Source organism: Lemur catta, chromosome 12 (assembly GCF_020740605.2).
Source record: "Lemur catta isolate mLemCat1 chromosome 12, mLemCat1.pri, whole genome shotgun sequence".
Classification (NCBI taxonomy): domain Eukaryota; kingdom Metazoa; phylum Chordata; class Mammalia; order Primates; family Lemuridae; genus Lemur; species Lemur catta.
The window spans coordinates 91,291,186-91,308,895 of record NC_059139.1 but is presented as its reverse complement, the minus strand read 5'-3'; the positions used below and the strand labels follow the sequence as shown (position 1 = coordinate 91,308,895).

General features: G+C 38.0%; 1 protein-coding gene across 1 annotated transcript in view; it reads left to right on the top strand.

Annotated features, from left to right (window-relative positions):
- Nucleotides 1-17,710, top strand: part of FBN2 (fibrillin 2) — a 257,674-nt gene that overhangs the window by 65,713 nt on the left and 174,251 nt on the right. The window contains exon 6 of the mRNA XM_045565793.1: nt 1,501-1,698. Within this exon, the coding sequence (XP_045421749.1) occupies nt 1,501-1,698 (198 nt within the window). The remainder of the gene's footprint in view (nt 1-1,500; nt 1,699-17,710) is intronic.

Sequence of the window (17,710 nt, the reverse complement as noted above, 5' to 3'; positions counted from 1 at the left end):
AAAATTATACCAACATTATTGACTCTTCCTCCTTTGAATGTGAGATTGTTTTGTTCTTACAACAATCTGAATTAAACTTGTTCTAGCTTTCCCCTTGGAATGGAATAATGCAATTCGTGTTGGGGCTTATCAGGAAAGCTTGAGTGGCATCTTGTATTCCCAAGAATTAATAAACTGTATTCCTAACAATCCTTGTGTATGGAAAAAACACGAATTGGTCAGTCCTCAGGAAACTGACCTTTCTTTGATTTCCCGTAATCTCTCAAAACAGGAATAAAAAAAACTATCAAATTAAAAAGTATTTAGTTTATGATTGAGTTCTGTTTAGAAGAATGTTTACTGATCATCCAAAAGGTTCATCAAAGCAAATTACACAGAAGGAGGGATGGAGTAGAAATACTGAGTATCAGCTTCTGAGTCGCCCACAGTCTAAATCAGTCCTTTTGAAACTTTAAACTGCATGTGGATCTCCTGAATGGACTGTTACAAGTGCGGATGCGGGGCCAGTGGGTCTGGACAAACAGAGGACAAAAACTGTCCTTGCCCTGGGTCTGCATTGCTCATCAGCTCCAAAGTGAGGCAGACACTGTGGGTCCATAGATCGCACTTTGAGATTTAAGTATCTAAGTGAGTTGTCCCTAATAGTCATAGAAAGTCTACCCATGTACCATACAAGACCTGCATTTACTAAGGTTTTTATCATCCTAGTAACTGAGCTGGACAATGGTACAGTCATCTGCTAGAGCCAGAGATCATGTATTGTAATATTAACTTGCCGGTAAAGAATCCGTGACTATGGGCCTTATTATACTGTCTTCCTAACTGGGCTACCCATAGAACTAAACAGACTGACACAGCAATAGAAATCAGATTGTTAGAACTGAATATTTATGGACGATTTAGACTGCTCAAATGCGTTTAGGGTATGGAAGGCATGGTCTTTATTAGTTAGTTTTGATTGTTTGAACTCTTGTTCACCTAGTGAGAAAAGAAAACCTCTGCTAGAAGAAGAGCAGTCACCAGTGCTGGTGGGCCCAGGGCCCAGGCAGGGCCTCCGCAATGAGAGCCCTGGGGGTTAGGAGCAGCTGGGGCTGTGGTATCCTGGAGGAAACACGCTTGAGAACCAGTGCCATTTAGAGACTTTCTAAATTTTCAAGAAAATCAAAGATACAAATTTCATGTGAAATTTTCCAATTTTACAATGTTGGCTGCTAATTTAAATTCTTTAAAAGCATTCTTCAGTCCAAGAAAACACATCTGTATCCCAGATTCAGCTCATGAGCCACCATTTACAGTGTCTAGAGCGGAATACATTGAAGTCTCTTAACGTGCTTCTCATGATTGGAAAATTATGAATTTTCAAAATGAAACTCTCTAGCCTTTTTTCTTTGGACACCCTTGGTCAGAAGAAACAGTCTCTGTTCTGTGCACTTGGAGGCACTGGTGTAATATTGGTATATGATCATGAAACCTGTCTTTCCTCCTTCTCTCACATTCCAGATTACAGGACAGGCCCGTGTTTCACTCAGGTCAGCAACCAGATGTGCCAGGGGCAGCTGACAGGCATCGTCTGCACCAAGACCCTGTGCTGCGCCACGGTCGGGCGGGCCTGGGGCCATCCCTGTGAGATGTGTCCAGCCCAGCCCCAGCCGTGCCGCCGGGGCTTCATCCCCAACATCCGCACCGGAGCGTGCCAGGGTGAGTCAGCCGCTTCTTGCCGGCGCGGGGGCATTGGGCCCTGGGGATGGAAGCCCTGCAGTAGCCGTTTCCGGGAGGGGCCTTGTTAACAAGTCTGACCAGAGATGTTGTATCTTTTAGCCACTTAATAGGTATGTTTCAGTGCTTGACATTAATGGAGAAGAGAGAAAGAGATGAAAATTTGGGGAAAATTTAAAAATACAGTATAAAATGTTTAATATAGTCAGAGGATGGACCACTCTATCTTAATCCAGATGACAGGACACCTCCCACCCCTCATCCCCGAATGCAAATACCAGGAAAAACCTATTTTCTGTCTCTCTCAATCTCCTTCAAGTTATGAAAACCTGAACCCAGGTAACAGGGAGAAGGGAGCCACCCGATACTGGCCCTTCATTATTATTAACGGTGTCTTCAAAGACAAAGTGTGAGCTGGGTTCATGACTGTGGTTATTTCGAAGCTTGTAACCCTGGTGGGGTATAATCTTATTTCCATGCCTTGAAACTCTCCAGCCACATTCAGGGCTCTGAGGATGCTACCAACAGTAGACTTCAATCCAAGTATCCCAAATTGTTACATATTTAGCAGTTAATTATCTTAATTAGTTTTTAGCCACTATACTCTTACCTCTTTTAAACTAATTCTCTGATGTCGTATGTATTAAATCAATTTTTAGAGCTTGCAAATATTCCCTCTAATGAGATTTCACATGATCGTTGGTTTCATATTACGTAGCACTGGGATCATAGGAAAATGAAAATGACTTCTGTAGTATTCACAGAAATGATATTACTCATATTTGAAACTTAGAGAGTTAGGTTTATTTGTTATAATTAAATCCTGTACAAAGTTAGATCTGAAGTCTTTCAAACTGATGTTAGTAAGCAATGTCTGAAATAAAGATGCTATCTACCCAGCCCACATAAGTAGTATATTGTAGAAAACTAGTCCAGTGTCCTAAAACCCAAATGACAATTGTAGTTTGGGGAGCCCGTACACAGCCTCAGTTCACTGAATAATCAAATGTGAGTGCTCTGCATAATTTGGTAAATGTATCCCTGACAGTAGCCCCCAGAGACTTTTGTTAGTGTTGCAGTTTTATAAAAGGTTAATATTTTTAAAATGACCTGTATCTGTACTCTTTTCAAGTCAGAACTACAGCAATACCCAGGGGATGACTGTACAACTAAGCAATTCCGCAGCTGCAGATCACAGGTGAAAGCCATGTGAGACTGCATCTACAATGGTTTTTTAGTGATTATCACAGGTCAGAATTTAATGATGAAGATTGGATTAAGTGCCATTTTTAGTCTTTGTTTACTGTGGATAGTAAAAGGATAGTAAAATTTTATATCTTTTACATGAATACCAGTCTGATTATAAAGAGTTCCTGATAATGCAACTATTTCTTCTATGGGAAGATACACTATACTACATTCTATCTAGTCTTTACTGTACTACCTAGATTGCCCAGATTAGTATATAGATTACCATATAATTTATATAATGTACATAGATTACTATTAAAAACAAAATTATTATACTGATTTACTAGATTAATTCCCACTGGATTTATTAGAGTAATACTTTTTTCTTTATTCTATGGCCCTTATTACCTACTAACATTTATTTTATTGTTTTTATTCTCTCTGAGCTAGAATGTAAGCTCTGTGATGGCAGAAATTTTGTTTATTCACCAAAGTCTCAGGCATCTAGAATAGTGCCTAACTTGTAGTAGATGCTCAGTAAATATCTTTTGAATTAATAAATAGGACTAAAATTGAAACACTTTTAAAACCCACTATTTCAGAGAAAATAAAGCAGTTCAGGTTGAGAAAAGCAAACAGTTCAGGTTGAGAAAAGCCTTTAACTTCAACCAGAACATCCCACATTATTGACTGTCCTCATCTTCTGTATTTATACTTATGCTTTTTTACTTTGATGTTTTGTCAAAGAGGCCTCGTTTTTCCAAACACAATTATGAAAAAAATGTATCATCTGATCTCAAAATTTCTAGATTTAGCAATGTCTGAAGGCTTACTGATTTGATTTTTTTTTTTTTATGCAGCAAAGATAAGTTTCAGGGTCCATTTGCCTAAAAATCTAATGGATTAACACAGTAATGGGAACAAAATGAAATTTGCCACATGGCTAAAGTGTCTGGAAAAGCATGTTGAAAAGTTCTGCTTTATTTCAAAATCATGGCATAGTCAGAAAGTTCTTAATTAAATACTAATCCTCAGTTCAGGCTATTTTAAGACCACATCTTACTATGATTTCATTTTTCCTTTTAAATTCCTAGACTGTTTCCCAAATACTTATGCCAAATTAATTTGGAAGAGACAGGGCATGAAAAAAATAACATAAAACATGGAACATATATGTCATACTTTTCTATGATAGTGATCATTTTTTGGTGATTGAAAAGTTTTATACAGTTAACGATAAATTTAAACTATGGGGATGATAACTGAAAATAGCTTCATATTGGCTCTAAAACATGGTTCATATTAATTCTGAACATAATGATATTCTGTAGCTAATATAATTAGTTATTACCTTACCTATGGCTTAAGAGGATTGAAACATAATCTTCTAATAAACAAGATAACTGTGGAAAATGAAGGATAAAAGAAAATTAAGGTGCTACTTAAAAAAATTAAGCTGTGAGAAAATCAGTGATTTTATTTTATTTCTGACTATTGCCTTGATGACATTCTGGACTTAAATAAGCATGTAAGAAAGATACACATTCCTAGGGTGCTATGAGGTCAGCCATAAAAATTCCTGACTGCTTTGCTATTGGAAGCCATGTGAGTTCCAGCCCTTATGCTTAATCTACATTTAATATTATACTTTCTTGCATTTTATTGTATACTAGAGGACCAATGTTAACTCATGTGAGTCCTTAAAATTTGAGCCATCATAAAATGAGCAAACTAAAAAATTTAAAACTAGCATTAAGCCTTTTTCCAAGAATATTTACATTTTTATTAAATATTTATTACAATTATTTACACATTTAAATATGTCATAAACTGCCATGTGCATGTTATGCATTATTTTCTTACAAAAAGTGTCTTTTTTTTCTGTCTTTAGTGTCATGAATATACTCTAATTAGAAGTGACACTTTATTTAAAATTAGTACTTGGCTTTGGGTCTTTTAGGTTTTCAGATGAATAGGGGGCACATAAAAATTTTTTAAATATATTAAAAAGTTTAGTTATTAATTTATGGCATTTAATGTTTAGAGATTAGGCTTTTAAACTACTATAAATGTTTCAAAACTGAAGATATAGCTAAAGACATTTGCTTGTCACAATTTCATCTCTGGCTTTAGCATTGGCGATAGTAACAGGTCGATGCTTACCTGCGCTCTGTTCCAGGTGACTGAAGGGCCTAGGAATTCACACAGCACAGTCAGGCCCTCGCTAGGACACAGAATAAGGACTCAAAAACGAAATAGCAAAACATATCCTAAATCAGTCTCTGCAAAACAAATGCTGTTGTGTGTTCTTTCCATGTGGTATTGGTGTGCAGAAATATGTAATTTGTTCAGTCTGACTGCACGTGAAAAGAGTAGGGAAGAGTTTAATCTCAGCTGAAACCAGGCAGGTATTGCTAGTTCCTCAGGTGTAGAATGAAAGGAAGATGCCCTTAACAGAAAATTATTTCTAGGCCATCTATATAGCACAATGTGAAAAGGAAATTCTGCTGTTATCTGATTCATTTAATTAGTATAAATTATTAAAGATAGTTACAGCCAAAACATGTTTATCTTGGCTGTCTACATTGACTGAGTTAAACAAACACTAGCTTTTCCTATAAAATTCAAAAACTTCGCTCAAAACATACTCGATTATAGAAACTCCTATTTAAAGGTAGCAGAATAGTCGCCTTCCTTTAACCCCACAAAACTAATATGAAAATGAATAATAGAGAACAACACAGCGGTCTAAAATAAAATTCTGTCACCCACAGTTAAAGGCAGTGAGCACATGCTGCTGTTGGGAGGCTACTGCACAGGGAGCAGACCCTGTCCTGTGATGTCATCAGCCTGCAGGGCTCTCTGGTGGGGTTCCTGTGAGCCTGCTGAGGGGGGGCCAGGGCTGTGGATGTGCCTTAGAGACGAGAACGTTCCCCGGAGAGGGAGGTCTGTTTCAGGACCCCCCGCAGCAGAAGGCGGGGCGGGAGGAGAGACTGTGGGGCAGGCCGTCTCCGAGTGCCCTCCACCAGCACTGCAGCACGGAAAGGCTCCTGCAGGGACAAGGGGGCAAGGGCCACCACAGGCAATCCGTAACTTAAGTGGCACAAAGTAGGAGCGACACTACCAACTGAAAGTTGAAAATTGATACTCAAGGGAAAAAAAGGTAGGAAGTGCAGTTTGGTGAGAAAGTGTTTCAGGCACTATTCCCTGTAGAGGGTTCCAAAACCCCACTTGTTCTGGGCTCTCCCTACTCTGTGTTTCAGGAAGAAATGGCCGGTTGAAAGATGAGTAGTAAAGAGTAAAGAGCTATACATAAAAAAAGAAGAACATAAAGAGAAGACAGGTGAAGAATTACTGCCCAAATACATGCAGAGTTCATATACTTCTCTCTTTTCTCAAGCAAATTAGAATCACTATCACCTCCCTTTTAAAAGGTGCTCAAAGGAGAGTTAAGAGTTCAGTGAAGACAATCAAATGAGATAAAAAGTGAATTGGTAGTACTCAAGAAAGACATTGAAGAAGGATTTAAGACTTTGCCTAATTAAAGGTAAATAATACATACAACTGAAAAAAAATTGTTGATACAGGGTTAAGCTTGAGGAAATCATGTAAATCATAATGTCAGAGAACAACAAATAAACAATGATTAGAAAAAAACTACAGAAAATTGATGAAAAGAACTGAAAAGTGTTTAAAGATCAAATAGAAAATTTGTCTAAAGTAGATAATGGCTTCAATTTGCAGATTGGAAGGCACAAAACTTCAATAGAAAGAGAAGATAAGGAGAATCCCATGTGCAGAATATGGTAGAATAAGCAAGTTTTTTGTTTGTTTTTGTTTTTGTTTTAAATAAGGTAATATCCCAACTGGTCTCAGACTTCTCTAGAACAACTCACAGACCAGAAAACAGTGTGGCAATATCTGCAAACTTCTGAGGCAATAGCATGTACTTGAGTTGATATATATTTAAATAGCATCACTTTAGTTGCTCTGCAGAAAATCAGTTACAGAGAGGCCAGAGTGGAAGCCAAGAAGCCAGTTACAAGGTCCCTGCGGAGTCCAGGTGATGGATTATGAAAGCTGAGGCCACGGTGGTGGCAGCGGGGGGAGTTGAGGCGTTTGGGCAGTAAGCAGTCGTTGCTGATGGGCTGATGTGAGACAAGGGGAAGGAAAACGCCACGTTTATCTCCCAGATTTCTGACTTTAACAGCTGGAAAATTATGGTGACATTTGTTGAGATAGGAAAGACTGTGGTAGAACCATGCTCTGTTCTTTTTATTACAAGTTCAGAGTCCTGCAGATAGTAAGTCACCAATATTTGCTTGTTTTGATGAATTTGGTGTATCATGCATGAGTAGGTATTCTGGCTTAATCAAACCATATTGAACAAGTGCCAAGATGCCACATATATTTCTCAGATTCCAAATACAGACCTATTTTTCAATTGCTGTACTTAAAGTTTGATATTTGTTTTTATACAAATAAAAGTATGCCTGAATATCTACAGAGTATAGAAATAAGATCTTCCATTTTAAAAATAGATTTCATTTGGACACAGGAAAAGTTAGAAAACAGCATACTATCAAATATAGTAATAATTTCTCTAGTCCTTGGTTCCCATACATATGAATTAAATGAACCATCTCTATATGGCTATACTACTGCACATATTTTTCCATATTTTGACATGAACTAAAAATGATATACCATCTAATACTAATTTATGTAATAAAATAAATTTAATCTTTTAGGGCAAGTTTACTTGGAGAAGCTGGAGAATAAATGAGGTTATAAACTAGAATTGTTATTGTTTTGTTACATTATTTATAACCTTAATAGACATGGACTGAGATTATTATATAAGAGTTAAGTTCCAAAGGATTTAATTTTCTTCTATACAATCCTTACATGTGATTTGAAGTAATTCAACATTTAAAGAAATAATAAGTTTGTGCCTTGAACTGAAGGGATGAACAAAGGTAAATCTGTATAATGTGGTCAGTGGAAAATTAATCCTTAGTAGTTGTTTATGCTAGGACTTTGCAGATGTCAAAACTCTTGCATAGTTTGGTTTCAGGCTTGCTTTTTTTTTATTGAGAGCAAGTTTCTAGGTCTAAGATGATTACTTCTATATGATTTCTTTAATATTTCATTTTTTAACTACTAATTTGATCTACCTAAAATAAATTAATTCTGTATAACCGCATACTCTGGAAGACTTAAAAAATAAAGATTTTCTTTTTCCTTCTAAAAAATACTTTTTAGGCAATTACAAAATAAACCCTGTAATGTCAGATTTTAAAAATTACTGAATCTACTATGTATAAGATTTTATGAATAGTATTAAGGGATTTATAGGTTTGGCCTCATTTCTCAACTTATACCATGATATTCTTTCTCTGATTTATCTGCCAGGAAAAGAAATTTCTAGAGATGTTTTATACTACACCGTAATGAGAGTGGGAAAGTAGTACATTTTAAAATAATGAAGTTTGAAATGTTCTGAATTAAACTGTTCGGTATATAAACTTTTTGCCACATATTTCATTCTAGTTGATTTTTTTTTGGATCATATATCCTTTAATAAGACCCTGAAATCTACTTTAATTTAAGTATAAAAATACTTTGGACTGCTATAATTAGTTTTATAGACATAGCTAAAAGGAAGAAGAAATAATAAAGATGCTAAGCTTTTTTATAGGCTTGAATTCTCTAATTTACACAGATACTCCAAGCTTGTGGGCTTACCAAAAAAAAAAAATAGGGTAAACTGACATATACTGACATAGCAATGTATCCACAAAATATTTTTAATGAAAAAAACTGAGATGCAGAACAAGACATATAATATGATCTCATTATTGTTAAATAGACCACCATTCTCTGAATGTATATGTGAATAAAAGTCTAAAAGAATAGATTCTAACTTACATAAATGGGCATTTTTTATATTTATTTTTCTTTAACATTTGTTTCAGTGGGGTATGTTACTTTCTAATTAAATATATAACATTAATAAATCTGTGTTAGCCTGTAACTTTGAATAGATGATAAAAATTTGCATAAATTTACACTTTTTTAAATAACTTTTTTTCCTAAAGTTATTATATGCAGTATAAGAAGCTGAAAAACACAAAAAGCAAGTAACAAAGCCATCCCCAATCACAAGCAGTTTACAGTTTGATGTGTCCCTCCAGGTCCTGAGTGTTTATACACAACATCCAATTTTATATGATTGAGATTGTACAGTATGTATCACGCCTTTTCATACATCATGAATATCTACCAATGCAAAATCTCAAAGCTCTGTGAGTATTCTGTTACCCAAGAATACACTACACCAACTCAATCTGTTAGGAACAACTGTTATCCTGCCTTTCTTCAGACAAAAAATTCATAGAAGACAAAAATGGCAGTAGGCCTGTAGGTAAAAGTATTGGCAGAGTTCCAATTAAAATACTGCATTCCCTTAATGCTCAATTTAAAATGAAACATAAAGCAACAGAGTATAATAAGTGTAATGTTTCTAAGAGAATTCATTATCAGATCTATGCCATTAAAATACTAGCAAGAAGGTACATTTCCACTGAAATATTTAATGTGTCCTCATAGTACAGCCAAAAGAGAGGCAGACACATCAGTGGCCACCATCAAAATGTAAATATGACCACATCTGCATACTTTTTTCCCTTCATACTTCCTTCTGCCCCTCTGCTGCCAACTTAACCAACAAATCCTGTTACACACTGCTCAGAGGTTGTTTAACAATTCCACATCCAAGGTAAATCTTTTCTATCAACTGTAACAAAAAGATACTCTCAAAATGGCTAATTGACTAGTTCTACTTTTTATCATGCATTGGCACCTCAGGACATCTCTAAAGCTTCGATGTTGCAAAATAACGAACTTTGTCCACAGTAAACACAGATACTTTACTAAAAATGCACACCTAGACCTACAGTTAGAATCTAAAACCACCTTCTAGATACAGAGATACTAGCAAAGAGCCTTGCCTTTCACCCTATCTCTTCCCCCTCTCCCCCTGCTCCACTGAGTACGTACAGGGCTACATCCAGCAGGAGGTGGATTAACGAAGGACACTCACAGAAGACAGTCCTTCATAAAAACTAACATAAAAGGACATTTAAAAAGAGATTATTTTACTGCCTCTACTTTTAACATACTTTGAGCATTAGGACTTGTGTAGCCTTTAATACACACCAATATTAACTAAAACACATACAGAACAGCGGTTAGGCAATGAACTAATCTAACTCCTGGGCACAGAACCCTTGTCTGCACACATCCTCCCCCCATCGGCCCCGCTCCCCGAGGCAGTCAGCATACTCTCCAAGACATCAGGTTTAACAATTCCATTCCCCAAATGCAACCAGTCCTGTGACATAACACAAAACACTTAAGAGGTGTTACTTTAGCCCTCTGCTTTTAATACATGTTGTGCACTTTTAAACATCTAGAAACACTGGATGTTTCAAACAGGATTAAAGTCTTTTTTCACTATACACAGTAGCATTAAATACACAGTGCACACATATAACAAAAGTGCACACTCATAACAAAAGCTGTAATTTCAAAGTATCTTCTAGATGGGAACGTTCTGGCCCAAAACCCTTACCCTTCCCACTTCTGTCAACACAGTGGACAGGTCCAAGCATCTGTAATGCTTAGAAAGGATTTCAACAATTTCACTTCCATAAGTGTTTTTAAGAACAGTCTTTCCTATGAATTTTAGCATAAAATCCACTCGGTGTATTAGTTTACTAACTCTACTTTTGTCATACACTGGCAATTTCTTTAACATCTAGAAAGATTAGATGTTTCAAATAAGGTTGTATACTATATGCACAGTAGTGTTGAGAAAACTATATACTTCTAACAACAGTTATATCTGAAGGTGTCTTCTAATAGGAACATTCTGGTCTAGAATCCTTCATTTCTTTCAGATCCTCTCCACCACCAACCTGGTGGACACAGGCACATGTATCACCTATGAAAGAGGTGATGTTACCATTTCACTTCCAAAAGTCCTTTTCAGAAGACAGACTTTCTATGAAATTTAACACAAAGTCCACTCAGTGTATTAGTTTACTAACTCTACTTTTGTCATACATTGGCAACCTCTTTAATATCTAGAAACTACATATTATAAAATTGGGATTCATTTGTCCAGTATATATACAATACATACAGTGCAGCAAAGTTAAATGAAATGGCACATAACATGCAGGGCAATGGATAAGGTGAAATTTTCTAGTATGCACTAACAAAACACCTTTCGAATATTTCTTCCCTCTCACCTCCCTAAACCCAGTGAATAAGTATAGAGAGGATATTGTTCACAGAGGTGCTTTAACAATTCCACTTCCAAACACAATATTTCCCATCGATTTTTAAAAGTTGTTTAAAAAAAGTGTTATTGTACTGCTTCTACTTCATATACATCAAGCAACTCTAAATATCTAGAAAGACTAGATATTTCATATAAGAACTTGTCCACTATGTACACAGCACTGTTAAATAAAACTGCACGCATGTAGCAATCGTTATATATCTCCTAAATATGACCATTTTTGCCTTGAACCATTCCCTTCTCATTTCCTTCTCTCTGCCTTCAATCCAGGGGACAAGTACAGGCATGTGTAATGCCTAGAGACGGTTGAACAAATTCATATTCAAAAGTCATCTGCAGAGGACAAGCTTGCCTATGAATTTCAACACAAAGTGTACAAAACGTGCTAATTGTACTAAGTACTTTGTCATACCCTGGTGACCTCTTTAACATCTAGAGACTAGATACTGCAAAATTAGGACTCATTTGTCCATTATATATACTACATACATACAGAAAAAAATCCACAAAACATAATAAAAATGGTATCTGAAAATGTCCAAGTATGAACACACTAGCATATTATCTTTTGCAATTCCTTCCCCCCCACCTCCTTCAAACTGTTGGAAAGTATAGATGATGCTCTACTGCTCACAGAAGTGGTTTAACAATTCCATTTCCAGAAGATAGTATTTCCTATGAATTTTAGAAAACAGATATTTGCAAAGTGTTATTTTACTGCCTCTACATTTAACGCATGTTGGGCACTTCTAAACATCTGGAGAGATTAGGTATTTCAGGTAAGGACTTAATTTGTCCATTATGTACACAGCAGCCTTGAATAAACTGCACACGTGCCAATAGTTATAATTTGAAAGTGTCTTAGAAATATGAACATTCTTGCTTAGAACCCTTCCCTACCCAATGGGCTATAATGCTCAAATTTTCAGAACACAAGTCTTTCCTAGGAGTTTTAAAACAACATGTACAAAATGTATCACTTTACTAAATCTACTTTTGTCATACACTGGCAACCGCTTTAACATCTAGAAAGACTACGTGTAAATGAGGACTGGTTTGTCCTTTATGTATATACAGATACACAGATAAGTAAAACAGAATGCACAGACATAGGACGAATGGTTACTCTTGCCTCAGTATAAGCGCACTGGCGCAGAGCTCTTCCTTCTCCTCCCTCCTCCCCTGAGCCCGTGGACAGACACGATGTGTGCTACTCAAGAGCTGGTTTGGCCATTCCCCCCCAAAATTTCATATGAACTTTAACAAAAAGGTATTTACAAAAGGTATTACTACTTCTACTTTTAACATATATCAGGCACTTCAGAACACGTAGAAAGACTAGATACTTCCCAAGAGTAGTTTCAGCCACTGTACATCCGGAGGTAAGGAATGAAATGCACCCACAGAGCAACGGCTGTCACGCGGAAACGGTTTCTAAGAGTGACCAGCCCGGCAGCGAATCTTCTCTTCCTTCCCAAAGTCTTCCGCTCCACGTCCCCGGGCCACTGAGCAAACGTGGCCTGGTGTCGCTTCCAGAGCTGCTCTGACAACTCCATTTCAAAAAGTCATTTCCAAAAGACAGTTTTTTGTGTGATTTTTTTTTAAACAAATAGGCATTTACGAGATGTGTGATTTTCTACCGCTATCATAGGCCGGCAGCCTCTTTACGTGTAGAAGGGCCAGGTGGAGCAAACGCTTCTTTCGAAGCTTGGGGCAGAGCTGGGAGCAGCCTTTTCTGTCGCACGCACGGGCCTCGCGGACCCGGCGGGAACCCTGCCTGCAGGTGGCGCATCTCCCGGGCGGCCGTGCCAGGTCGCTGCCTCGTCCACAGCAAACTGATGGCAAGGGGACCGACTGCCCCACGCCACGGACCCTTCGCCGGTCTCCTCCCGGGTCCGCTCCCCTCGGGCCCGTTCAGACCTTTGTGCGCCTTTGTCAGGACTAGGCAGGGCTCGCCCAGGAGGGACGGCGCGGCCACTCCAGGGCCTGGGTCTGTGCGGCTCCGCGGCCCAGGGAGGTGACCGTGCTTGCAGTCCTAGATCGGTCCTCTCGGCCCCCCAGCCCTTTCTTCCCGGCCCGCCGCCCCCTGGAGGCCGGGCGGGGGCTTCGCAGGGCTGGCCGGGACCGGCAGCCGCGGTCATCAGGCCACCAGGCGGCCTGGGAGGGACCGTTGTCACCGCCCCAGCCTGGGTCAGCAGGGCTCCGCGTTCTCGGCCGGAGCGCACGTACACTTACGTATTGTATGTATTTTTATATGGACTATTTATTATAAAAATGTACTGAATTAGAGATTATTATCACTTGCAGAGAAATAAATTAAGGCAAATTTACATAGATATATAATTAAAGAGTCAAAAACTTCTGCAAAAAGATTCTTTCAAATCCTCTACATTAGCCGTAGTTTTTCGGACATTCCCTTTGTTAACCTAAAGAAATTCCCTGTATGCCTGGTTTGCTGAGATTTTTTAAGTCCTGTTTGAGCGTTCAATTCTGTCACTTGGTTTTTCCACAACTATGAAATGATCTTATATTTTCTCTTTTTAAATCTGTCAATATGATGAAATTAATAGTGATGCTTGAATGTTAAAAAAAAATCTTAAAATTCTTGGGACAGTAAACCCCACTTGGTCATGATGTGCTAACCTTTTTATGTATTTCCAAAATTGACTTGTTAATTTTTTTCTTTTTTTTATTTCTGCATATTAAGGAGGTACAAATATTTAGGTTACATATATTGCCCTTGCCCCCCCCAAGTCAGAGCTTCAAGTGTGTCCATCCCCTAGATGGTGCACATCACACTTATTATGTATGTATACACCCATCCCTTCCTCCCCCTTCCCATCTGCTCGATGCCCGATTAATGTTATTCCTGTATGTGCACTTAGGTGTTCATCAGTGAAACCAATTTGATGGTGAGTACATGTGGTGCTTATTTTTCCATTCTTGGGATACTTCACTTAGAAGAATGGGTTCCAACTCTATCCAGGAAGATACAAGAGGTGCTAGATCACCATTGTTTCTTATAGCTGAGTAGTACTCCATGGTATACATGGATTATTTTCTTGATAAGCACCTGGATTCGGTTTACTAGGATTTTGTTGAGAAGTTTTGCATCTATATTCATAAGGGATATTGGTCTGTAGTTTTCTTTTTTGTTGCATCCTTTCCTGGTTTTGGTATCAGGGTTATGTTGGGTTCATAAAATGTGTTGGTGAGGATTCCATCCTTCTCAATGTTGTGGAATAATTTCTGGAGCATAGGCACCAGTTCTTCTTTGTAGGTGTGGTAAAATTCAGGTGTGAAACCATCTGGTGCAGGACTTTTCTTTTTAGGAAGGTTTTTTATTGCTGTTTCAATTTCAGTACTTAACATTGGTCTGTTCAGGAATTCAATTTCTTCCTGATTGGTCCTAGTGAGGCTGTGTGTTTCTAAAAATTTGTCCATTTCCTCCAAATTTTCCAGTTTGTGTGCATAAAGATTTTTGTATTATTCATAGATGATATCTTGTATCTCTGTGGCATCAGTTGTAATTTCTCCTTTTTTGTTCCTGATGGAGCTTATTAGAGATTTTTCTTTTCTACTTTTCATTATTCTAGCCAAAGGCATATCAATTTTGTTTATTTTTTTCAAAGAACCGACTTTTTGTTTTATTAATCTTCTGTATAGTTTTCTTGTTTTCAGTTTCACTTAGTTCTGATTTGATTTTATTAATTTCACTTCTTCTACTGGGTTTAGGGTCTTTTTCCAGCTGTTTGAGTCGATTCATTAGGTTGTCTATTTGAGATCTTTCTCTCTTTGGGATATAGGCACTTATGGAAATGAACTTTCCTCTCAGGACTGTTTTAGATGTGTCCCACAGATTTGATAACTTGTGTCTCCTTTGTCATTTAGTTCAAAGAATCTTTTGATTTCCATCTTGATTTCCTCATTTATGAAATCATCGTTCAGCAGAAGATTGTTTAATTTCCACGACTTTGTGTAGAAATGAGAGTTTCTGTTAGGGTTGATTTCTACTTTTATTCCACTGTGATCTGAGAAGATGCATGGTATAATTTCTATTTTTTAAAAATTTTTAAGACATGCTTTGTGTCCTAGGATATGGTCAATCTTAGAGAATGCCCTGTGAGCTGAAGAGAAGAATGTATATTCAGCGGAGTTTGGATACAATGTCCTATAAATGTCAATCAGGCCCATTTGTTCTAGCATTCTGTTTAAATCCATTATTTCTTTGTTTATTTTCTCTGAGGAAGATCTGTCTTGTGCTGCCAGTGGGGTATTGAAGTCTCTGGCTATTATGGTGTTGCTGTTTATAATTTGGTTTATATCAAGTAGGATTTGCTTTATGAATTTGGGTACACCTAAGTTGAGTGCATACATATTTAGAATTGTTGTGTCTTCTTGTTGAACTGTACCCTTCACCATTATGTAGTGACCCTCTTTGTCTTTCATTACATTTGTTGATATAAAGACTAAGTTATCTGAAATCAAAGCCATCATGCCAGACTTCTTTTGGCTTCCGTTTGCTTGACATGTTGTTTTCCACCACTTTACCTTCAGTCTAAATGTATCCTTGCAGGTTAGATGTGCTTCCTGAAGACAGCAGATACTTGCCTTGTATTTTTTTATCCATTAGGCCAGCCTGTGTCTCTTGAGTGGGGAGTTGAAGCCATTTACATTTATTGAGAGAACTGATAGGTGCAGCAAATTTCTGTTCTTCCTGTTTGATTGAACTTCGTTGCTTTGTTTTCTCTCTTGAGCCATGGTGGTATCTGGCCTTTGATCTTTAGTTTTTGAGTTGTTTTACATTTGTGAGTGTTTATTGTGCTGATCTGTGTGTAACTCCATTTTGAGTACTTCTTGGAGGGCTGGTCTTGTCTTGGTGAATTCCCTCAGTCTTTGCTCATCTGAGAATGTCTTTATTTCTCCTTCGTATACAAAACTTAGTTTTGCAGCTTACAAGATTCCAGGCTGGGCATTATTCTGTTTCAGAAGAATAGAATGGGGCCCCAGTCTCTTCTTGCTTTTAAGGTTTCAGTTGAGAAGTCTGGCATTATTCAGATGGGTTTTTCTTTGTATGTTACTTGTCCCTTTCACCTTACTGCTTGTAGAAGGGCCTTTTTAGTGGATATTTTGGTCAGTCTGATGACTGTATGTTGTGGTTTCTTCCTATTTGCAATGAATATCCTAGGGATCCTTTGAGCTTCTTGTGCCTGTATATCTGGATTTTTAGCAAGGCCTGGGAAATTTTCCTCTATTATATCTTCAAATAGCTTATCCAACCCTTGCATATTATTCTCTTCTCCTCAGGAATGCCCATAACTCTCATGTTAAGCTTCTTCACATAATCCCACATTTCTTTCAGGCTTTGCTCTTTTCTCTCATTTCTCTGCTCTATCTCTGTGACTGACTTATTTAATGGGAAGGTGTCATCTTTGATCTCTGAGATTCTTTTCTTTGATCTACCATGTTCTTGAGGCTTTCCACTGTGTTCGGTAGTTCCCTGAATAAATTCTGCATTTCCAGGAGTTCAGTTTGATTTTTCTTTAATATTTCAATTTCTTTAGTGAATATTTCTTCCAAGTCCTGGATTTTTTTGTGTTTTCTTTGTGTTGGTTATCCATTTTTTCTTGCATATTATTGTGTTTTCTCACAATCCATGTTTGAAATTCTTCTTCTATCATTTTACTGTTCTGAATTTGGCTAGTGTCCATTGCTAAAGAGCTAGTGTTCCTCTTTAGGGGTGTGCTTTCCATTTGATTCTTCATACTTCCAGAGTTCTTTTGCTGAGTCCTTCCCACTTGGATCAGCCATTGTTTCCCATCTTCCAGTTTGCGTTCGGAAAGCATGCCCTGTGTAGGCTCTGTTCCAATAGATGCTGTAGGAGCAAGGTATATCGCAGCTATTGCCTACCAGCCTGAATGTGTGCGCTTCTGTGGTTGCTTGATCTGCCGCTAGGGGTAGTCAGTAATATGTTTTTAGGGTTCTTCTACCACAGTTGGGAGGCTGCTTCTGGTGGGAGGGGTTACTTGAGGAGCCTGTCTTGCCAGGGTTTTTGTTCCCTGACCACGGACCCCAGTGTTGGCAGCTGACCGAAGCAGAAATCCAGTCCCAGAGTTATGATCCTACTGGATAACCTAAACCGGTCTAATGAGCAAAGTCACTGGGCTGTCAACTATTGATCTGCGCCAAAGCCCCATGGATTCACTCTAGTTGCAGATAGAAAGTTGCTTTTCTTGTCTCACCCTATCTCCAGGGGTGGAGCCTACCACTTTCAGTGTGAAAGATACTGGATAGGGGAAGGGTATGGTGACCCTGTTCGCCCAGCGCCCCAGTGCCTGTAAGTGCTGCAGATGTTAACCTCCCCCAGCCTAGCTCCTGTAAGTCCCGCAGGCAGGAGCTTCCCATGACTAGGGAAGCACTCAGAATTCACCC